This window comes from Sphaerodactylus townsendi, linkage group LG02 (assembly GCF_021028975.2).
Source record: "Sphaerodactylus townsendi isolate TG3544 linkage group LG02, MPM_Stown_v2.3, whole genome shotgun sequence".
NCBI lineage: Eukaryota > Metazoa > Chordata > Lepidosauria > Squamata > Sphaerodactylidae > Sphaerodactylus > Sphaerodactylus townsendi.
The window spans coordinates 247109-271100 of NC_059426.1; the positions used below are offsets into that span (position 1 = coordinate 247109).

Below are 23992 nucleotides of genomic sequence, written 5' to 3' on the forward strand. Positions count from 1 at the left end.
GGTGGGGGGGGGGGGGGGTGGGGGGGGGGGGGGGTGGGGGGGGGGGGGGGTGGGGGGGGGGGGGGGTGGGGGGGGGGGGGGGTGGGGGGGGGGGGGGGTGGGGGGGGGGGGGGGTGGGGGGGGGGGGGGGTGGGGGGGGGGGGGGGTGGGGGGGGGGGGGGGTGGGGGGGGGGGGGGGTGGGGGGGGGGGGGGGTGGGGGGGGGGGGGGGTGGGGGGGGGGGGGGGTGGGGGGGGGGGGGGGTGGGGGGGGGGGGGGGTGGGGGGGGGGGGGGGTGGGGGGGGGGGGGGGTGGGGGGGGGGGGGGGTGGGGGGGGGGGGGGGTGGGGGGGGGGGGGGGTGGGGGGGGGGGGGGGTGGGGGGGGGGGGGGGTGGGGGGGGGGGGGGGTGGGGGGGGGGGGGGGTGGGGGGGGGGGGGGGTGGGGGGGGGGGGGGGTGGGGGGGGGGGGGGGTGGGGGGGGGGGGGGGTGGGGGGGGGGGGGGGTGGGGGGGGGGGGGGGTGGGGGGGGGGGGGGGTGGGGGGGGGGGGGGGTGGGGGGGGGGGGGGGTGGGGGGGGGGGGGGGTGGGGGGGGGGGGGGGTGGGGGGGGGGGGGGGTGGGGGGGGGGGGGGGTGGGGGGGGGGGGGGGTGGGGGGGGGGGGGGGTGGGGGGGGGGGGGGGTGGGGGGGGGGGGGGGTGGGGGGGGGGGGGGGTGGGGGGGGGGGGGGGTGGGGGGGGGGGGGGGTGGGGGGGGGGGGGGGTGGGGGGGGGGGGGGGTGGGGGGGGGGGGGGGTGGGGGGGGGGGGGGGTGGGGGGGGGGGGGGGTGGGGGGGGGGGGGGGTGGGGGGGGGGGGGGGTGGGGGGGGGGGGGGGTGGGGGGGGGGGGGGGTGGGGGGGGGGGGGGGTGGGGGGGGGGGGGGGTGGGGGGGGGGGGGGGTGGGGGGGGGGGGGGGTGGGGGGGGGGGGGGGTGGGGGGGGGGGGGGGTGGGGGGGGGGGGGGGTGGGGGGGGGGGGGGGTGGGGGGGGGGGGGGGTGGGGGGGGGGGGGGGTGGGGGGGGGGGGGGGTGGGGGGGGGGGGGGGTGGGGGGGGGGGGGGGTGGGGGGGGGGGGGGGTGGGGGGGGGGGGGGGTGGGGGGGGGGGGGGGTGGGGGGGGGGGGGGGTGGGGGGGGGGGGGGGTGGGGGGGGGGGGGGGTGGGGGGGGGGGGGGGTGGGGGGGGGGGGGGGTGGGGGGGGGGGGGGGTGGGGGGGGGGGGGGGTGGGGGGGGGGGGGGGTGGGGGGGGGGGGGGGTGGGGGGGGGGGGGGGTGGGGGGGGGGGGGGGTGGGGGGGGGGGGGGGTGGGGGGGGGGGGGGGTGGGGGGGGGGGGGGGTGGGGGGGGGGGGGGGTGGGGGGGGGGGGGGGTGGGGGGGGGGGGGGGTGGGGGGGGGGGGGGGTGGGGGGGGGGGGGGGTGGGGGGGGGGGGGGGTGGGGGGGGGGGGGGGTGGGGGGGGGGGGGGGTGGGGGGGGGGGGGGGTGGGGGGGGGGGGGGGTGGGGGGGGGGGGGGGTGGGGGGGGGGGGGGGTGGGGGGGGGGGGGGGTGGGGGGGGGGGGGGGTGGGGGGGGGGGGGGGTGGGGGGGGGGGGGGGTGGGGGGGGGGGGGGGTGGGGGGGGGGGGGGGTGGGGGGGGGGGGGGGTGGGGGGGGGGGGGGGTGGGGGGGGGGGGGGGTGGGGGGGGGGGGGGGTGGGGGGGGGGGGGGGTGGGGGGGGGGGGGGGTGGGGGGGGGGGGGGGTGGGGGGGGGGGGGGGTGGGGGGGGGGGGGGGTGGGGGGGGGGGGGGGTGGGGGGGGGGGGGGGTGGGGGGGGGGGGGGGTGGGGGGGGGGGGGGGTGGGGGGGGGGGGGGGTGGGGGGGGGGGGGGGTGGGGGGGGGGGGGGGTGGGGGGGGGGGGGGGTGGGGGGGGGGGGGGGTGGGGGGGGGGGGGGGTGGGGGGGGGGGGGGGTGGGGGGGGGGGGGGGTGGGGGGGGGGGGGGGTGGGGGGGGGGGGGGGTGGGGGGGGGGGGGGGTGGGGGGGGGGGGGGGTGGGGGGGGGGGGGGGTGGGGGGGGGGGGGGGTGGGGGGGGGGGGGGGTGGGGGGGGGGGGGGGTGGGGGGGGGGGGGGGTGGGGGGGGGGGGGGGTGGGGGGGGGGGGGGGTGGGGGGGGGGGGGGGTGGGGGGGGGGGGGGGTGGGGGGGGGGGGGGGTGGGGGGGGGGGGGGGTGGGGGGGGGGGGGGGTGGGGGGGGGGGGGGGTGGGGGGGGGGGGGGGTGGGGGGGGGGGGGGGTGGGGGGGGGGGGGGGTGGGGGGGGGGGGGGGTGGGGGGGGGGGGGGGTGGGGGGGGGGGGGGGTGGGGGGGGGGGGGGGTGGGGGGGGGGGGGGGTGGGGGGGGGGGGGGGTGGGGGGGGGGGGGGGTGGGGGGGGGGGGGGGTGGGGGGGGGGGGGGGTGGGGGGGGGGGGGGGTGGGGGGGGGGGGGGGTGGGGGGGGGGGGGGGTGGGGGGGGGGGGGGGTGGGGGGGGGGGGGGGTGGGGGGGGGGGGGGGTGGGGGGGGGGGGGGGTGGGGGGGGGGGGGGGTGGGGGGGGGGGGGGGTGGGGGGGGGGGGGGGTGGGGGGGGGGGGGGGTGGGGGGGGGGGGGGGTGGGGGGGGGGGGGGGTGGGGGGGGGGGGGGGTGGGGGGGGGGGGGGGTGGGGGGGGGGGGGGGTGGGGGGGGGGGGGGGTGGGGGGGGGGGGGGGTGGGGGGGGGGGGGGGTGGGGGGGGGGGGGGGTGGGGGGGGGGGGGGGTGGGGGGGGGGGGGGGTGGGGGGGGGGGGGGGTGGGGGGGGGGGGGGGTGGGGGGGGGGGGGGGTGGGGGGGGGGGGGGGTGGGGGGGGGGGGGGGTGGGGGGGGGGGGGGGTGGGGGGGGGGGGGGGTGGGGGGGGGGGGGGGTGGGGGGGGGGGGGGGTGGGGGGGGGGGGGGGTGGGGGGGGGGGGGGGTGGGGGGGGGGGGGGGTGGGGGGGGGGGGGGGTGGGGGGGGGGGGGGGTGGGGGGGGGGGGGGGTGGGGGGGGGGGGGGGTGGGGGGGGGGGGGGGTGGGGGGGGGGGGGGGTGGGGGGGGGGGGGGGTGGGGGGGGGGGGGGGTGGGGGGGGGGGGGGGTGGGGGGGGGGGGGGGTGGGGGGGGGGGGGGGTGGGGGGGGGGGGGGGTGGGGGGGGGGGGGGGTGGGGGGGGGGGGGGGTGGGGGGGGGGGGGGGTGGGGGGGGGGGGGGGTGGGGGGGGGGGGGGGTGGGGGGGGGGGGGGGTGGGGGGGGGGGGGGGTGGGGGGGGGGGGGGGTGGGGGGGGGGGGGGGTGGGGGGGGGGGGGGGTGGGGGGGGGGGGGGGTGGGGGGGGGGGGGGGTGGGGGGGGGGGGGGGTGGGGGGGGGGGGGGGTGGGGGGGGGGGGGGGTGGGGGGGGGGGGGGGTGGGGGGGGGGGGGGGTGGGGGGGGGGGGGGGTGGGGGGGGGGGGGGGTGGGGGGGGGGGGGGGTGGGGGGGGGGGGGGGTGGGGGGGGGGGGGGGTGGGGGGGGGGGGGGGTGGGGGGGGGGGGGGGTGGGGGGGGGGGGGGGTGGGGGGGGGGGGGGGTGGGGGGGGGGGGGGGTGGGGGGGGGGGGGGGTGGGGGGGGGGGGGGGTGGGGGGGGGGGGGGGTGGGGGGGGGGGGGGGTGGGGGGGGGGGGGGGTGGGGGGGGGGGGGGGTGGGGGGGGGGGGGGGTGGGGGGGGGGGGGGGTGGGGGGGGGGGGGGGTGGGGGGGGGGGGGGGTGGGGGGGGGGGGGGGTGGGGGGGGGGGGGGGTGGGGGGGGGGGGGGGTGGGGGGGGGGGGGGGTGGGGGGGGGGGGGGGTGGGGGGGGGGGGGGGTGGGGGGGGGGGGGGGTGGGGGGGGGGGGGGGTGGGGGGGGGGGGGGGTGGGGGGGGGGGGGGGTGGGGGGGGGGGGGGGTGGGGGGGGGGGGGGGTGGGGGGGGGGGGGGGTGGGGGGGGGGGGGGGTGGGGGGGGGGGGGGGTGGGGGGGGGGGGGGGTGGGGGGGGGGGGGGGTGGGGGGGGGGGGGGGTGGGGGGGGGGGGGGGTGGGGGGGGGGGGGGGTGGGGGGGGGGGGGGGTGGGGGGGGGGGGGGGTGGGGGGGGGGGGGGGTGGGGGGGGGGGGGGGTGGGGGGGGGGGGGGGTGGGGGGGGGGGGGGGTGGGGGGGGGGGGGGGTGGGGGGGGGGGGGGGTGGGGGGGGGGGGGGGTGGGGGGGGGGGGGGGTGGGGGGGGGGGGGGGTGGGGGGGGGGGGGGGTGGGGGGGGGGGGGGGTGGGGGGGGGGGGGGGTGGGGGGGGGGGGGGGTGGGGGGGGGGGGGGGTGGGGGGGGGGGGGGGTGGGGGGGGGGGGGGGTGGGGGGGGGGGGGGGTGGGGGGGGGGGGGGGTGGGGGGGGGGGGGGGTGGGGGGGGGGGGGGGTGGGGGGGGGGGGGGGTGGGGGGGGGGGGGGGTGGGGGGGGGGGGGGGTGGGGGGGGGGGGGGGTGGGGGGGGGGGGGGGTGGGGGGGGGGGGGGGTGGGGGGGGGGGGGGGTGGGGGGGGGGGGGGGTGGGGGGGGGGGGGGGTGGGGGGGGGGGGGGGTGGGGGGGGGGGGGGGTGGGGGGGGGGGGGGGTGGGGGGGGGGGGGGGTGGGGGGGGGGGGGGGTGGGGGGGGGGGGGGGTGGGGGGGGGGGGGGGTGGGGGGGGGGGGGGGTGGGGGGGGGGGGGGGTGGGGGGGGGGGGGGGTGGGGGGGGGGGGGGGTGGGGGGGGGGGGGGGTGGGGGGGGGGGGGGGTGGGGGGGGGGGGGGGTGGGGGGGGGGGGGGGTGGGGGGGGGGGGGGGTGGGGGGGGGGGGGGGTGGGGGGGGGGGGGGGTGGGGGGGGGGGGGGGTGGGGGGGGGGGGGGGTGGGGGGGGGGGGGGGTGGGGGGGGGGGGGGGTGGGGGGGGGGGGGGGTGGGGGGGGGGGGGGGTGGGGGGGGGGGGGGGTGGGGGGGGGGGGGGGTGGGGGGGGGGGGGGGTGGGGGGGGGGGGGGGTGGGGGGGGGGGGGGGTGGGGGGGGGGGGGGGTGGGGGGGGGGGGGGGTGGGGGGGGGGGGGGGTGGGGGGGGGGGGGGGTGGGGGGGGGGGGGGGTGGGGGGGGGGGGGGGTGGGGGGGGGGGGGGGTGGGGGGGGGGGGGGGTGGGGGGGGGGGGGGGTGGGGGGGGGGGGGGGTGGGGGGGGGGGGGGGTGGGGGGGGGGGGGGGTGGGGGGGGGGGGGGGTGGGGGGGGGGGGGGGTGGGGGGGGGGGGGGGTGGGGGGGGGGGGGGGTGGGGGGGGGGGGGGGTGGGGGGGGGGGGGGGTGGGGGGGGGGGGGGGTGGGGGGGGGGGGGGGTGGGGGGGGGGGGGGGTGGGGGGGGGGGGGGGTGGGGGGGGGGGGGGGTGGGGGGGGGGGGGGGTGGGGGGGGGAGGGGGTGGGGGGGGGGGGGGGTGGGGGGGGGGGGGGGGGGGGCGGGGGGGGGAGGTGGGGGGGGGGGGGGAGGGGGGGGTGTGGGTGGGGGGGGGGGGGGGGGGGGGGTGGGCGTGGGGGGGGGGGGGGGGGGGGGTGGGGGGGGGGGGTGGGGGGGGGGGGGGGGGGGTGTGGGAGGGGGTGGGGGGGAGGCAGCCAATTTAGGTTTGGTATTTCTTATATAATAAGGAACAATTATCATCACATACAATAACATAATTCACTGTTGTATCATCACATGAATTATTTTTCTCTTTTTCCATTCAATAGTCTAAACTTAAACATTTTTTCTTTTTCCATTCAATAGTCTAAACATAAACATCCCTTCAAAGGTGTTTCCACATTCATACAAATCCAAGTTCTTGCAGTTGAATATAGGTCCTATATGAAGCATGGGACAGAATCTCAGAAGTAGACCGTTCCTCCTTGTTAAAACTGAAGCAACAACAACAACAATCTCGCCTAATATGGTCTTTAGACCACACCAATTTAACAGCAATTATTAAACGCAGTGTTTATAAACACTGGCATGTCATTTCAGACTTACCTGGGTGTCAGACACCTCCCATGATAGGTCTTAGACGTACAACCAACGTGAGACAGTTATTGGTACGTGCTAATTTATTAGTGAAACAGCCTTCTACACCAACATCATATGGACATTTTCCATGTGAAAAATGTATACAATGTAATTTTTCTATGTCCGTTCGTTCTTTGAAGGTTCCTAATACTGATATTGTATGGACATTAGGTCAATTTACTACCTGTGACTCAGATAAATGTGTGTATGTGATTATGTGCCCATGTCCAAAAATGTACGCGGGAAAAATGTTACGCCCCTTAAAATTAAGAGTGTCAGAACACAGAAGTTGCATCAGGGCTAAGAAAATGGAAGCACCACTGGTGGAACATTTTTTTGACGCATAACCATACAGACACTGACCTCCGGTTTTGTGCATTACAGCAATTTCAGGGAGATTCTCCTCACATGAATTTAGACAAAATTATCCTCCAAGCAGAAAACCGTCTCATATATAAATTTAGAACAGATTCCATTGGATTAAATAGGTCATTGGATTTTTCTTGTCATCTTTAATACTGTGTCTTTAAGAACACTGACCAGGTGTTACTTATCAGCTGTGTACATAGCTTCAACCAGAGAGAGTCAGCTACCAGAGAAAGGTGTGGTAGGATCTAACAGCTTCTTGGAAAGCGTTTGTAAGTTGAACTAATAACATTAGTGAGTTTAATAATTGCTCATTTCAGTATATATGTATGTTATAATTGTAAATAAATGTATATATATATGTGTGTGTTTAATAAGTGATGGGTTCAATAAGACATTGAAATGAGCTATGAATTGATATGATGTAATATCCATTGACAGATTACCTATAGAACACCTCATGTACAAGTAAATGGCAAATTGGCACTGATGAAGGCACCGAAGAGCGCAATTTCGTGCGATGCGTTCCTGCCAGCAATGAATTGAAGACTGCAATATTTATGACTGAACTTTGTCATCAATTGCAAGAACTTGGATTTGTATGAATGTGGAACCACCTTTGAAGGGATGTTTATGTTTAGACTATTGAATGGAAAAAGAGAAAAATAATTCATGTGATGATACAACAGTGAATTATATTATTGTATGTGATGAGCATTGTTCCTTATTATATAAGAAATACCAAACCTAAATTGGCTGCCTAGTGGGTGACGTGTTTTATATGTTAATACTTATTCAGACGTTACCTACATCTTTGTTACCTTTATAACAATAATCATAACACAATTAAAAACCTGAGATAAAAGGTACACAAATACAAAGGTTTAAGATAGAATATAAATTATTGATTGTGCATCACCTCCAGTAAAAATCGTGCTACCAATTCACAAGTTTCATTGTCAGAATTGTCCAGAAGGAAAGGAAGTCTACCTGATTCTCCCATTTCACTAGGTATCCTAGAAAGAATATTGGAATATTTTGATCTGATATTAGCAAATTTAGGGCAGCAAAACAGTTGATGTGCCAATGTTTCAATTTGTTGTTCACCACAAGAGCATACCCTTTCGCTCATTTCCAAGTTGTTAAATCTACCACGCAATAAAGCGGAGGGGAAAACATTGAAGCGAGAAACAGGAAGTGTGAGGGCTCTTCTCTGCATAGGATTAGTCAAAAAATACAAATAGGGAGCCATCCTGTTTTGATATAGGGGTATTCAAAGATGTAAGGGTGAACAGGTTTTCATAGCACCCCTAATTAAATTAATCCATTCGCTTTCCAACAATTTTTGTTTTAACAAGTTGTAGGATTCTGAACTAGATAGCGGGAAAAGCGAGTCGAGAGATATACCAAGTGATTCAATCTTTCTTTCTATCAGAGAGAACCATGGATTAGCCTGAGTATCAGACAAAAGTAGGTGAATCAGAGAGTGCTCATCATGTGAGAAATGCAGCGAAGCCAAAATTTAAAGGCTGTCAACCAAGCCCTATAAACTAATGAATTTTGGCCCAGTTCTAAACAAAGGGCCGCATACGGTACACAATTTGGCAGGCCCATAATTTTACGGTAAAAATTTGGATTGGACATTGTGATATTCAAGGAGTCGATCCAACTGCTTCTGGAGCCAGATAGGTACTCCATAAAGTAACTGTGCTTCTATCTTAGAGTTAAAGATTTTTAGTGCTGCTGGGACAAGGGAGTGGCCCTTTCCATAAAAGAAGTGTGCAATGGCAGAATAACTGATGGTAGCAGCTGCAATAGCAGCTTTTTTGTGGGGTAACCAGGAGAGGTTATAAGAAAATGTAATTCCAAGATATTTATATTGGTTAACCTGCTCCACTGGCACTTTATTAACAGCTTCCAGTTATAAGCTTTTTTGTATTGTTTTGGCAAAGATCAAAATCTTGGTCTTTTTTGATAATTGATGACCTAGTCCGTTATCTGTACAGTAATGTCTAATATCTATTCAGCAGTCGACTAAGGTATCCAACTTTGAGCTGAGATAGAAGGACCAGTATCATCAGCATACAGAAGCATTTGAATATGCCTTTGAGCCCATAATGTAGGGGCATGGTTGTTGAGAATTTCCAATAAGGCTGGACGGAAGGTCACTCCAAAAATAAGTTGAAAAGGGTTGGTGCTAACACACAGCCTTGCCTCCCACACCTTTAAAGGTAGAAATAGGAATCAGTCATGAGACCTTCACGTGAGCACTTAACTCTGCAGTTTGTGTCGGTATAAAGTTGCTTGATTAGAAAAAGAAGTTTACTGTCTATTCCTTGTATAGCCAATTTATTCCAAAGACGTTCTCTAGAGACTGTGTCAAAAGCTGCCTTTAAATCAATGAAGGCAGCATAAAGTTTGCTTCTTGGACTTTTGGAGTATTTATTAACCAAATGCGTAAGAAGCATAGCATAGTGTAACGTGGATTTCCCCCTCGTGAAGCCTATTTGCTCTGGGTCAATGATGTTCTGATGAATTGTCCAGGCCTGTAGTTTGGGTAGAAGTGTCTTAGCATATATTTTCCCAATGACTGATGTCAAACTAATTGGGCGGAAATTGGCAGGATCCGATGGGTCACCTTTTTTATAGATAGGTACAATGACTGCAGAAAGCCAAGGGTTAGGAATGAGGCCTGAGTCATTGATTTGGGTGAATAGATTGGCCAAAAGAGGTGCCCACCACTCTATATGCGACTTCAGTATCTCTGGAGAAATTATATCTGGGCCAGAGGCTTTATGGGGTTTCAATTCAGTTATTAGATCCATGATTTCCTGAGTTGTAACAGGAGGCCATTTGGAGTCATCTAATGATGGAGATGGATGATAAATGTTACTGGTCTCTTCCTTTTGGAACAGCTTCGCAAAATGATCTATCCAAACCTCAGGGAGAATAGAAGAAAACAGCCCTCACATTTTATTAAGGAGTCAAAGTCTGTTTGTCCAAGGCCCCAAAACTGTCTTGAGTCATTTGGAGATTACAGCTTGATATAAAAGCCGATCCCACTGACTCTGTGCATTACTGGACCTGTTTCTCTTTCATTAAAAAAGAATGGAGAGTAGTTTTATATTGAACTAGCTGATTGACTGACACATTGGTGATTTCTAAATCTCTTTGAATTGTTGGTAAGATGCATGAATTAGTTTGTTTAATTCATGGCACTCTTTGTCAAAACCAGGGGCACCTCTAGTGCTGTATGAAAGGTTTCTGTTTAACGGACTTTACGAGATAGTCTGTGATATACTTGATTAATGTTTCAAAATTGCTTAATTGCCCACACAAGGCTTAATCTTGCATTATAAAAAGCACTTAAGAGATTACCTAGATGCTGAGAATTAATTCGCTCATTGGCGGTAAGGGCCAAATGGGATGTCCAGAAAAGCGTAGGTAATACTCTTTAGATGTATTCATAGGAACGTCCACCCCCCTCTTCCCTGATGGTAGAACAAGGTTAAAGTGAGAGGTGATCTCCTAGTAGAAGATCTCCTATCTTAAAAGACTGGACTGAAATTCTTAATTTTGGTGACATAAAAAACAATAATCTATAACACTGTTCCCCAGCGTACTAACAAATGTGAAATTATTAGAACAGTCGTAGCATTTGAGACCATTGAGCCATAACATGTTGTGTTTGATAGCAAATTCGATCAGATTCCTGGCAGTGTAATTGGTCTGGGTATCCTCAGAATGACGCTCTGATGGAAGTAAGAGTGAATAGACATAATCATTATCATCATAACCTTCACGTTCCAAATATGAGGTTAGATTATTACCCACTCTCACATTGAAATCCCCCAATATAGTAATTTCAGTTGAAGGATATTTTAGTTCTAGCTCCTCAACAAACGAGGATAAAACCCAAACAATATGCAGCCGATCTCATGTTTTATTCCTGATATCAACCATTAAAAGAGCTTCAAAGCAGCAGGTGTCCAAATAGATTTCAACCCCAGGCCTCAGACAGCCAATCAAAGCAGATGTTACTCAGCTAGATCAACCAACGGGAAGGCACATGCTCATGACACAGACTTACCTGTCGGGCCAGAGCCAGTCACAAGACTGCAGAAGTGTTTTCTTATTCAAAGCAGCAAAATGAACCCCTAAACAACACAGAGTCCTCTGATGTGCATTGTGTATATTGCAAATGTCAGGAATGGAGAATGCAGCCACTTAGGACTGAAATCCCCTTACAGATGAGCTTGTGTGAGAACATGTGATAACCAGCTGCACAGACCAGACAGAAACTTTTTGTCTTAGGTGGCAACAGTAATCCCTGCTGTTTTTCCACCTCAATGAAAGACTCAGACTCTTGCTGCAGCCGCTGGAAATGGCGTCTCCTGCCACAGATAGTTTGTTGGAAGATTACGCAAGATAGGAGGGTGAAGAAAAAATGTATTGCTTTGTCCCTGCTGTGTATACAAAGAAGAAGAGTTTGGATTTATACTCCACCTTTGTCTCCTGTAAAGAGTCTCAAGATGGCTTACTCAATTTCCTTCCTCTTCCCACGACAGGCATCTTGTGGGGTAGGTGGACCTGAGAGAGTTCTGAGAGAACTAGGACTGGTCTAAGGTCACCCAGCAGGATTCATGTGGAAGAGCGGGGAAACAAATCTAGTTCCCCAGGTAAGCTCATGTGACCCAGTGCTGGCAAGTCTGAAAAGGCGCTGCTGCTTCACTGGAGACAAATGCAACTGAAGCATCTTTCTTAAGTATGGCATGGCTGCAAGACAGTCGGATTCTGCAAAGGACCGGGTGCATACAGCGCCACTGTAATGCCTGGCAATGCTCCCCCTGCTGGGCAGGTAGCGTACCACCCTTCCTTGAATCAGCCTCAGTCCACCCAATCTACTCAATAGTGGTGCTGAACAGATCAAAGGCCCCCTGGCACCTCCATCTCTCCAGCAGCTGCTCCCTCAGACCTCAGTGATTATTTTGTTGCTTAGGAGAGAGGAAACAAAAGGTTCTCTAAAAGCCAGAGCACAAGGACCTCAAGCAAAAGGAGAACCAATTCAGGACACCTAGGCACCGACGGTCCTAGAAAGAGCCGGGCAGCCGGCGCCACGGAGCGCCGGCGCCTGGCCGACCCGGCGTGTCCCCGGGCCTCCGGCGTGTAGCCGAGGCCTGGGGACACGCCTTCTGCACGCCTTGCTCCAGCGGCAGGGCAGAGAACATGTCCCCGGAAGGCCACCGGTGACGCGCCGAGGCGCCGGGGAACAGGAGGTAGTAAGTACAGGGAGAGAGGGGGGGACGCGCCGGGAAGCCGCTGCCGTTCGCACGGCAGGGGCTTCCAGCCGACATTTCCCAACAAGTGCGCTTCCGAGCGCACTGGGGAAACGCCGGCGTCGGGACGGGCGGCCGGCACGAGGGCGGCGCGGCTGCGACGCAGCTGTGCCCCCTGTGCGAACGGTGGCCTGGGGACGGCGTTTTTGCCGTCCCCAAGCCGCCGTTTATGGCCCGTGCAGAAAGGGCCCTAGAGAGGTAAAGCCTCCTGTGACTAGTGAGTGAGTGAGTGAGTGAGTGAGTGAGTGAGTGAGTGAGTGAGTGAGTGAGTGAGTGAGAGAGACAGAGACAGAGAGAGAGACACACAGAGAGAGAGAGAGAGAGAGAGAGACAGAGAGAGAGAGAGTGTAATTGCCATCAAATGACCCTGACTTACGGCAACTCCAGCTTTCAAAGCAAGTAAGAAGAAGAGGTGTTTCCCTTCTGCAGAGTCTTCCTTGGTGAATTCCCTTCCAAGTACCAGTTCTGCTCATTTTTCAAGATCCGAAGATGGCAGGTTACACCATGCTACCTTCCCTCCCTCTATGACTAATACAGTGTGGCTCTATATTACTATGTGTGTAATAGCCAATCTACAGGTCATGGATGCTCTCTCATGTGCTGTCTAAGAATGCAACAGATTAATTCAGCTGTAGATGCTACTGTAGAAGGTTCTGACTCAAAGGTTTACAATGAATCCTACAAGAGCCAGTGTGAGGTAGTGGTTAAGAGCAGGTGGATTCTAATCTGGAAAACCGGGTTTATTTCCCCACTCCTCCACCTGAGTGGCAGAGGCTTATCTGGTGAACCAGATACATTCCTGCTGGGTGACCTCAGGCCAGTCAGTTCTCTCAAAATTCCCTCAGCCCCACTTACCTCACAAAGTGTCTGTTGTGGGGAGAGGAAGGGAAAGGAGCTTGTAGGCCACCTTGAGTTTCCTTACAGGAGAGAAAGGTGGAATATAAATCCAAAATCATCAACAACTTCTTCTATTCCCACAAATTAAAAATGTAAGCACACTTCTTGAAGGGCACAAGGACAAAGTTGAAATAACAAAAATACATTCCAGATGACAAAAATACAGTCCCAATGCCCTTCTTTTAGTGTATGTCACAAATAGTCCCTTAAAAACCAACAAGATTTCCAGGGTATCTGACAAAGAGAGCTCTGACTCTTATAAGCTTGTAACACGGAAATATTGATTTTTTTAGAGGCTACCGAACTCAACTCACTCTTCAGCTGCAGACCAGAATGATGACCCTACTTGACACTGTCAAAATAAACACGTTGCATTGCATTTCGCAGAGGCAGATTATCTTTCCATGTTGCCCACAGCTACTTCCAGGGCTTCGTTCCTTGTTGCCTGCAGGAAGCTTCTGCCATTTGTGATTTCAAGGATCAAACCTGGGACCTTCTTCACAAAAGCCTGCAGTCCAGCTCACAGCAGACTTGAAAAAATCCCTTCCGCCCCCACACCATCACGTCTGTCTAGTAAGGCAGTGCTAGATCCTCTCAGAAAGAATGAAATCTTTACAGCCAGGCTGACTTTAGATTCACCGTGCTGTTTTTATACACCTGGCTACAGGTCTTCTACTTTACTTCTGCATAATTTCAGTTTTCATGGTAACCTGGAGGCCCATTTCTGCTACGTTTCAGTGCACAGAACGTCTGCTTCATTCATTAGGCGCTACATTTATTTGCATGGCAAGTCTAACTATGGGCACATTTCAAGGAAAGCCTCTCCTGAGCCTTGTGCAGTTCACTGAGCTGATTCTTTCAACAATATTGCTTTTGGCCATAAATCTTTCCTGTGCTCCTTTATCAATAACAACAGAAAGTTACACTGCCTGCTGCTTATCTGGATCAAATCCATCCAATCAATTCCTTATATTGCATTGGAAAAAAAGATCGCAAAATAGTCTGCTCTTATTGTGACACTGTTCTCATTTTGTACTCGTAGATCACTGAAGGAAAGAAATGTGCAAGTCATAACCTTGGGCCCTTCCAAGTGGGAGTGTTGTGAATAATGATACTTCAGAGGATTAAAGGACAAAACAGCCACAAAACACACAAGAGAGAGGGGGGGAAAGAATATGGCACAAACGGCAGCCTCGTTTGGAACAAAAGCTCATAAAACATGACATTTTCATATTTCTTGCTCACATAAAAGGTGAGGCACTAAGATTACCACCGCATGTACAATTTCACATCCAGAAGTCTCCACAGAACCAACAAAGCCCAAGTACCAGCAAAACCAGGGAAAATGTTTGCAATGGCATTTAAAAACAAACCCCACTCTGTTTGTTCTTTAGGCGTTCAAAGTGCCTCATAAACGGCTACTTCTTCAGACATGACTGCTGAAGCATCTCAGGCAAAAACACTCCCCACGTACTGTAGGAGCATTTCAGATCTCCAGACAACAGCCCCCAAGGAAGACAGGGCAGTGGTGTTTTCAACTGAAAAAAATATTCATTCCTGCGTTGGTTAACTACAGGACAGAGGCGGAAGGACAGGGCCCACACCTACACCCACACACCCAGCTTCCTGTTATCCAAGCAGTGAGACAATTTGTGTAAGCGCTAGCAGGTTTCAACAGCACTGACTTCTGTGGTGACTTTAGTGTTAAATGGATGACATTGCTGTGGTGGAAATCCAGAAATTCCTATGGTGTCACATTAGCCCGTTCATGCAAGGAGAGCCACTTGTATGCAAAGAAAAACAATGGTAGTGTACCTCTGTACATCACAAACTGCAGGGGAAGGAACCAATAAAAGCCACCAGACCCTGTTTTCGTGTTTCCAGAGGCATCCAGGAACAGCTCTGCAGCGGATGAACACCGCCTCAGCCGGCAGGAAATTACAGCAGCGTCCTCTGCAGAGTTCTACTGGTCTAACACCCTTGAAATCAAAGAGTCTGAGGATTGGCAATTTCAGGGTGGTAAATACCTTGAAATTCAAGGGTGGAGCCTCAGGAAAGCAGGTTTTGGGGAGGGGAGGGACTTCAATGGGGTACAATATGCCATAGAGTCCACTTTCCAAAGTGGCCATTTTCTCCAGGTGAACTGATCTCTGTCGTCTGGACATCTGTTGCAATAGTGGGAGATCTCCAGTCACTGCTTGGCAGCAGAAGACCTGCGTCTCAAACTCACTGATTCCCAGATGAGACAGAAATTATACTTCGAACAAGAGCATCTTTTGATTTATTGAAACCAACTGAAAAAGTTTAAGCATCCTGGATACAAGATACTGAGGTAGAATATTAAGTGTATCTGTCAGATGGTCTCTTGAATAAGCCTTCAGGTGAAACGCTGAGGTAACTGGCTTGCGTTGGGACCTAGGAGCACTCCACCAAGAGAACTCAACAAATTGAAAGCAAGCCTTATTTTAAGATACATCTGTATGCCTATAGATTAGAGATTATGTGTATATCCTAGGATTTTGTTGCATGAAAATAATCAAGAAATGAAACACACAAACATAAAGGTGATTTATAAAACCAATACGATTCAGGTGCCGTTTTGCACAACTTCATTACAATCACAGCTCACAGGTTGTGCTACTCCAGTTTTTTAGAGCGTTTGTCTTACCACCTGGAGGTTGGCAACCCTAAGGGGCCGCTCCTCTGCAGGTTGATATTTCTTTCCGAAAAGGAAGTTCTGCACAAATGAGGTTGAGCTCACAGAAAAGCCGTTTGAAAAATCAAAGGAGGGTCCAAGTGCAGCAACCTGGCAGCACAAATGTTTCTGTTAACAAAGCACATTTCAAAAGGCTTGCAGTAAAGACAATCTTTACTGCACTTGGAGTCCTGTGTTCAGTTCTGGTTGCCACATCTCAAAAAGGATATCGAAGAGATAGAAAAAGTGCAGAGAAGGGCAACGAGGATGATTGAGGGATTGGAGCACCTTCCTTATGAGGAGAGGCTGCAGCATTTGGGACTTTTAGTTTGGAGAGGAGACATCTGAGAGGGGATATTATTGAAGTCTATAAAATTATGTATGGGGTAGAAAATGTTGATAGAGAGAACTTTTTCTCTCTTTCTCACAATACTAGGACCAGGGGGCATACATTGAAAATGCTGGGGGAAAGAATTAGGACTAATAAAAGGAAATATTTCTCCATGCAATGCATGATTGGTGTTTGGAATATGCTGCCAGAGGAGGTGGTGATGGCCACTAACCTGGATGGGTTAAAAAAGGGCTTGGACAGATTTATGACGTTGATCTGTGACTACCAATCTTGATCCTCCTTGATCTGAGATTGCAAGTGCCTTAGCAGACCAGGTGCTTGGGAGCAGCAGCAGCAGCAGCAGCAGCAGCAGAAGGCCATTGCTTTCATATCCTGCATGAAGGACATCTCAGCTCCCAAAGGCATCTGGTGGGCCCCTGTGAGTAGCAGAGTGCTGGACTAGATGGACTCTGGTCTGATCCAGCAGGCTCTTTCTTATGTTCTTAAGTAGATTCCCTAAATAATCCGTACGGTCTGTTGGTTCTTCTTTTTCTGCTTTTCCTAACATGACTGTCTCTTCCAGGGACTCTTCTCATAACATTGCCCAAGTACAATAACCTGGAGTTCAGTATTGATTTGATCAAGAACCCACTGATCCATCTTTTTGTCAGTCCACAGTATTGGTAAAACTCCCCTCCAACACCACATTTCAAATGAATCAACTTTCTTCCTGTCCTCCTTTATTTTCCAACTTTCATAACCATACACATTAATGGGGAATACTGTAGCATGAATTAACTTAATTTTGGTTGCCAGTAACACATCCCTAGAACACACGCTAGAAAAATCTATGATGCTCGGACTTGTCAATGGCAGGAGAAGACCTGGACGCCAAAGAACACAATGGCTAGATACCATAAAAGCTGATACAGGCACGAGCATCAACCAGCTGAAGGAAGTAGTACTTAATAGAAAAATGTGGAAAGAGCTTGTATATCGGGTCGCCAAGGGTCGAGAATGACTGAATGGATAACATCATCATCAACACATCCTTACATTTAAAAGTATTTTTTAGCTTCTTCGGGACTCCCCTTCCCAGTCTCCTTGGTTGCAGCCTCCCTTGTGGTTGATGACGGAGCCAAGGAACAGAAAATTAAGAAACCATTTCGGTTTCTTAATTGCCAGCCTTGAAGTTGTGTATCTCCCCAGAAGCAATATGCCTACTACCATTTTTTCTTAAAGTTATCAAGAACACCTCCCGTGAGGTGGGGGAATCACAGGCCATCAGCCATCATGGAACGCCTCTCCCCTCCCTAATAAATGGAGAAGAAATTCTGTTGGGATGGGGGATGAAATAAATTGCAGATGTGGGTACTTTGGGTATCCAATAGACAACCATCTATGCAGATGCTAGCTTTTAGTGTTTTTATTATTGGATCTATGTATTATTTTGAATCTTGTAGGTAAATCAGCCTGAGCCCGGCTTCAGCTGGGAAGAACAGGATATGAATATAAATATAAATATAAATAAATACAGAAGGCAACCAGAGAACTGCTTAGACTGTCTGAATCTGCCTACCGAAGCAGCCTTGCATTTTAATTCACTTGTTGCCCTATTAAAGGGTAGGTTTAGTAATCTAGAAAAATCTGCAAGGTTATGCAGCTGCAAATCCAATGCGGTTGAAACTCTGGCACACCAACTTCTGCACTGCACCAGATTTGCTAAAATCAGATCTAAATATATCAATTTACATTCTTGGGTGCTGTGTGGTTTCCGGGCTGTATGGCCGTGTTCTTGCAGCATTCTCTCCTGATGTTTCGCCTGCATCTGTGGCTGGCATCTTCAGAGGATCTGAGAATTTACATTCTCTTTTCCAATCTGGGCTGCCAGATCTGATTAGGTTATCTTTATTGCTGAATATCTCTGACCCTGGTTTTTGTGAAGAGGTGGACAATTTTATTATGGCGATAGCTGAGAGTATTTAATAGTATATATCTGGTATGGTCCTTTGGGGGCCTTTTTGTTTTTATTACCAATGTATCCATTTTGCTTTCTGATTATGCCAATAAAGGCTAATGTATACATAATTCACTTGTTTTACGTCATTTATTTATATTTATTTTATTTATTGTTTAGTTTTGTATACCGCCCTATCCCCGAAGGGCTCTGGCCTTTCTCCTCAGAAGGACATCTCAGTCCTTAGTGGTAGCTGTCCAATGAGATCTGGCAATATCCACCACTAACATATTTCATGCAAGGGTCAGTAACATAAATAACGTTCCATGAAATTCCTGGATGATTGACACGCTGCTTGGTCTGAATGCTGGCAGCTGAGCTGACTCTCCACAAGCTGTAGTTGCTGATTAAAGGAACAATGTGTTACTCCAAATATTTACCCGGCCAAATCTTTTAACCCACCTTAAAACTAACATCCAATTCATTTACCTTTTTTAGGAGCAGTAACAAAGAATGAGCCAAAGGCTGCTGGCCTTGGCTTGCCACATGAACGAGCAGAACCGAGTCTCAAGTGAATGCTAAGAAAACTGTATTGTGTAAATTGGACAGAAATTGGTTGTGCTGAGTTTTCCGGGCTGTGTGGCCATGGTCTGGTGGACCAGACCACAGCCACACAGCCAGGAAAACCCACCACAACCAGTTGAATCCGGCCGTGAAAGCCTTCAACAATACATTGGACAGAAATTAATTTAATTCCTATTGTTCGCATCAAATTCAATTTCTGTGCTATTACCCCATTTTTAACCAGCAGTAGTTGGTTAAACACTATAATATTTAAAGTAACACAGCTTACTTCTGTTGAAATCACCACTGACATTTCTAAGCAAAAATATCCTTTTGTAGATACTTTACATAAAAACTTACATATGTGTGTGTTTCTAAATTACATCTGTATAATATTGTGCAACTTGTGTTACAGACACTAGCAAGCTTAATTGATTTTTACATCACTGGACTTAATTCTATTTTGCTTAATTCTATTTTTTATTATACTTCATCTGGTATTTGCTCAATTGACTCGAGTCCAGAGCTATTATTTGGACAGGCTTAAGTTTAAATGTATAAATTCTGTAAACAACAGAGGTTGACCATGTTTATTTCCATTAATTCAGTATGACTGCCATGTGCTCTATTTTGTACTATTGAATGTCTTTTATTTTAACTGTATTGTGGGATTAGAGAAACAGGCAGGGTATAAATGAAATAAATGACTAAATAAATAAATGCAAATAACTGGAGACGCTGGAGATTGAACCCAGGACTTTCTGTGTGCAAAGCATGTACTCTACCGCTCAGTTACCAAATGTTATCAGGACGTCATTCTTAAAAACTCACTCCTCAGGCTTTCTCAAACAACAAGTACCCACCCATCTTTTAGGAACCCCCCACTCCTGGCCAAGTCTTCTACAGCACCACGTCGACTCTGAACCCTTGGGTCTAGAAGCTATGCCCTTTCTTAGAGGAAGGCAGCTGCATTGCTGTTCACCCATCTTTTTGAAGTTGTGTTGCCAGTCATTCAGTCATCCAGTAAGGGCCCAGAACTGTCATACAACCAATATGCTGTAGGTCAGGGATCTGCAACCTGTGGCTCTCCAGATGTTCATGGACCACAATTCCCATCAGCCCCTGCCATGCTGGCAGGGGCTGATGGGAATTGTGGTCCATGAACATCTGGAGAGCCACAGGTTGCAGACCCCTGCTGTAGGTGGGGCAAACTCTAAATTTGTTCATTGTATTTTAGTTTTTGTAGTTGTGGGATCTGTGATTTGGGAGTTAGCTGGTGCCCGTGGGAAGGAATGAGAGTCCTTCCCCACCCACCCCATTGGAAGTTACAAGAGGATTCCTATGTTTATTGATGCTATGTTTATTGATTTTGTTTTGCTTGATGTTATGATTACTGATGTTTAGTATTATACTGTTGCTGTTCACCGCCCTGAGTCCTTCGGGGGAGGGCGGTATACAAATCAAATAATACAATACAATACAATATGACTGCTTCATTGGAAGTAACAGTAACTGAGAATAGAATTGCATTTTCCCAGTGCTGAAACTTTCTCAAGTGAGCACTTCGAAAAAGCCATACTAGGAAAGAAGACCACTGGAATGCTAAGAAATGCATACCTCTGGAACATAAATGCAAATGCTATCTATCTATTAGTTTCGAATTATAGTCAACATAAAGGGAACAAGCTATTAACATACAGCAAAAAGTATGACTTAGAGTGATCGTCTCTGACATTCAAAGAGTTAGAAATTCCATATCTGACCACTTTCTTACAACTGGAGTGCAAATTTGGGACAATCGAAGGAAAATCTTGGCTCCAGAGTTTCACCAGCTTCTACAAAACAGGCCAAGACTTCTTCCCACTCAGATAAGACACAGACTGATATAATGCTTGGAAAAAAAGAAATATCTATATCTCTGGATCAAAAGACTGGTTTGAAAAAGGTACATTAAAAGCAGATCTTTACTACAAGATATTATGGGTGAAAGTAAAATCCATCGGTTCTGATATCAACAGTTACCGCATTTGTTCCAGACACCAGCTATTGAACAAAGTATTACTATAGCATTGACAAAATTTGAGACACTGATACTGAACATTCAGACTTATTGTAAAGATATTATTTCAACTTTATACAAAACTTTAAAGATAACTCTTTGGCTCCCTCATATACTAAGTAGCAGTATAAAATAATCAAATGTAATATTTCTGAGGACAACTGAACATCTGTTGGGAAGATAGACCCTCTTAAATCAGCTTCTTAAATCAGCTTCTACCAACATTAAAGAAAGGACTTATAAAATTATGAGCTAATCATAGCTCATTCCCTCTCACCTTCATTCCTCTCACCTTCATACTGGGCCACTCAGGTCTATGCTGGAAAGGCTGTGGCCACCCAGCTAATTTTCTGTACTAATCATGGATATACCCAAAAGTTAGTTTATTTGGGGGCAAGATCTTGAAAGGGAGATAATTAATCACACAATACCGTGTCCCTTATGATGCCTTAATTGTCTTATTAGAAAAATCTGATTTACAAAAACACTCTATCTGAAAAAGGGACCTGATCTTGACACTGCTACGGGTAGGAAAATTTCTGATTACCTCATACTGGAAAAATCCAATATACCTTCCACTAAGCAAAGGTACAAGAAAGGGTGGAATTTTTCAATTTTAGAAACCTTCACAACTTAAAAGTAGCAAATAAATTATCCTACTCTGTGAACTTTAAAATAGATTGCTGCCTTTCCTAGAATATGTGGAGAAAGGGGCACCACAAAGTAAACAATACTCATGAAACTATCGTAAGATTGTGTTATGTGAATACAACAAATGGTACAATTTCTGTAAAATCGCTAATATATAATAGACCAAGTATTTGAAAATTATCTTGACTGTTCTAGCACGTTTAACCCACTGCTGTTGATTTTTTTTATTTATTATAAGATGAAATTAAAAGGGTTGTTTTTCCCACAATCTGGACACCTGGACACCCGTAACAGTTTGAACCTTTTTCATTGGGAGCTCCAAGGTGCTATATACCTGACAAGATGAGCAGCTCGATGATCTCTGCATCCCCCAAGAAAGCTGCAACGTGGAGAGGGGTCCGCTTCTCGGTATCCTGCAAAACATGAAGCGGATGGCAGAACTTGATCATCCCGGAAGCTCTTAACAGGCTACGCAGAGAGGCCTAAGACTACCCCCATGGCTCGCTGGTCTTCTATGCTCTTTCAACACAGTATGACCATCAGGGTCAGTACACAGAAGCATCAGTACCAAAATACATCTTGCTCTGCCCAGGGATGGGCTAGTGAATCTTGGGCCTCAGGCAAAACCTGAGTATGGGGTGCCACGAGCATCCTCCAGTTGATCACCCTCCCCCTGTGCTGCCTGAATCTCAGGCAGGACAGGGGATTGACTGCAGGGGAGTTTGGGTCCTGCTACAGATTATTCCCCACTAACATGAGTCGTAGGCTCATGGGAATCAGCTGTAATTCAGCAGTGACTGAGGCAGCTGACGTCAGGATGGGGACCCCGTCATGCTGTCCAATGCAGGGCCCAGAACAGCTGCTCTAGAAGACCCATGGCTACAAACACTCTGTCACCCACAGCCCTTACCCATGGTAGCAACTGTCAGTATCATGCCAAGATCCATGACAGTACAATTTTCACTGCACACAGTTCAGGCATCTCTTGCATACCCTACTGTGGGAACCAGCTCAAGATCCTGGCAAGCCAAAACTTCTCCACACCTTGGCTGATGATTCTGGAATCCTAGCAAAATTCAGTCCCTCTTGACCTGTGCTTCTCCAAGCTCAATGCACAGCCCAACAGCATTTTGTATTTTTGTATCAAGTAGCTGTGTTCAATTAATGCTCACTGTTCCTTACACGGTTACCAGTTTGTGCAGTGAGTAATTCTCTCAACCCTGTTATAAGCCCTTGATGTTTCAGCATACCAATTCTCAGATAATAAAAAACAAAAGGGCTGTATGTCCATTTAAACTGTTTTTTGCCAGAGCAGTATTTGGGGTGGGGCGGGGAGAGAATGTCTTAGATTTTGCTGGCAGCTTGGCAAAAATTTCTCCAATAAAAGCATACAATACAAGTTCCTATTCTATGGGAGAAATAACACAGTTGTTGGTGAAACGAAATATACACTGCAAGAAATAGGAGAAAAACATGTATTCAGAATGGGGATATTTAAACTCATGGTGACCTCTCTCCCGATACTGCTTGTGCCCTATGGGTAAGGGAGGCTCAACACGCACACTCTGTCATCCAACTGTCAGGTATGATTTATGACATTTCAAATACAAAATTCAGAAGGAAGGTTGGTTTGTGTTCATCTCCTCGCAGGGACGCGAAGATTTCATGTGCTTGCCAAAAGTGTCTCTGCTATTACCCACATCTCACTCTCCACCTGTACTCCACCCAGACTTAATTACAACTGTGATAGGACACATTTAATTAGGAAGAAAAGGGCTACTAGCAAAAGAGGAATAGATGCTTATGAAGTGGTGCGGATTAAAGCGCAAGCGCTAGCACTATCGTGCCACAAGCTATTGTCTGATGCTGACAATGGAATAAAGCAGCTGCCAGTTGAGATCAGGAACAGCCTGCATCCATGCAACCAGTTCTCAGGATGAAGCTGAGTTTCTAACTTACAAGATGCTTCTGTAAATTCCCTTGGCAAGAGCTTCCTGCAAGTAGATCTTGAGATCTGGGTCTATAACTTGTTCTCAAAAAGGCTTCACAAATGGCAAATAGCCAAAGGCTCCATTTTCACCTACTCTACATACGCTGGCAGCGGCTGCAAAATCTCAGAGCCCCACAGAACCTAAAACACACACCACAGGCCAAGACTGCAGAGATCCAGAAGCAAATTTCTCTTCTGCCTTTTGACTCGCAGGAAATGTTGCTCAACGCTTTTGCACCAAGTTAACGGAGTTGCTGAACATGGGGGAGAAAATGAATCCACAATGGCACAAGGCAAAACAACAGTAATTTTAAATTTTGTCGAAGGCTTTCTGGACAATCTACTGGGCAGTTTTGCTTACTAGTCGTAAAAGACTGCTCTTGGCAAACATTCATAAAATGTCTGTAGACTATGGATGACCTAATATATAAAAAGTGCTGGGTTTTTTTGCACAGTTCTATTAAAATATTTTTACAGACTTCTTTTTGTATTATGTGGAAATAGTACAGGGATACTGAGCACTCCCAAAAGGATTTTGGTGACAGGGAAGGATGCACAGTGCATGACATCACTTCCAGGAAAAAAAATGATGCCATTGACTAATGTTCTAGGATTCACCAAGACTCTAGGGCCGTGGTGGCGAACCTATGGCACTCCAGATGTTCATGGACTACAATTCCCATCAGCCCCAGCCATCAGCCAATTGGCCATGCTGGCAGTGGCTGTTGGGAATTGTAGTCTATGAACATCTGGAGTGCCATAGGTTTGCCACCACGGCTCTATGGTTAAACTAGGGTTCTTGGTGAATACAAGAACATAGCTACCTCAACATCATTGCATCACTTCTGGTTTCACTGGAAGTGATATCATATACTGCTGCAACACTGGGATGACCCCCCATTTACCCACTGCAGCCAGCCTGTGAAGCATCAGCGGAGGCCAGGGGAAATGCTTGAGAAACCTGGCATCCCCCAAACAGTATCCCTATTACATTACAATATTTGAAAAAAACCCAAATCCTACAAAACCCTCAAGGGTAGTTTTTGGGTAGTTATTACGAAGATGCACACAAGAATCGGAATGTCATCAC

General features: G+C 54.1%; 1 protein-coding gene across 1 annotated transcript in view; it reads right to left on the reverse strand.

The window, feature by feature from the left end:
* The window catches only part of LOC125425819 (ankyrin repeat and SAM domain-containing protein 1A-like), a 148915-nt gene that overhangs the window by 11283 nt on the left and 113640 nt on the right, over window positions 1-23992 (reverse strand). Inside the window, exon 3 of the mRNA XM_048483496.1 lies at window positions 21247-21325. Coding sequence (XP_048339453.1) covers window positions 21247-21325 — 79 coding nt within the window. The remainder of the gene's footprint in view (window positions 1-21246; window positions 21326-23992) is intronic.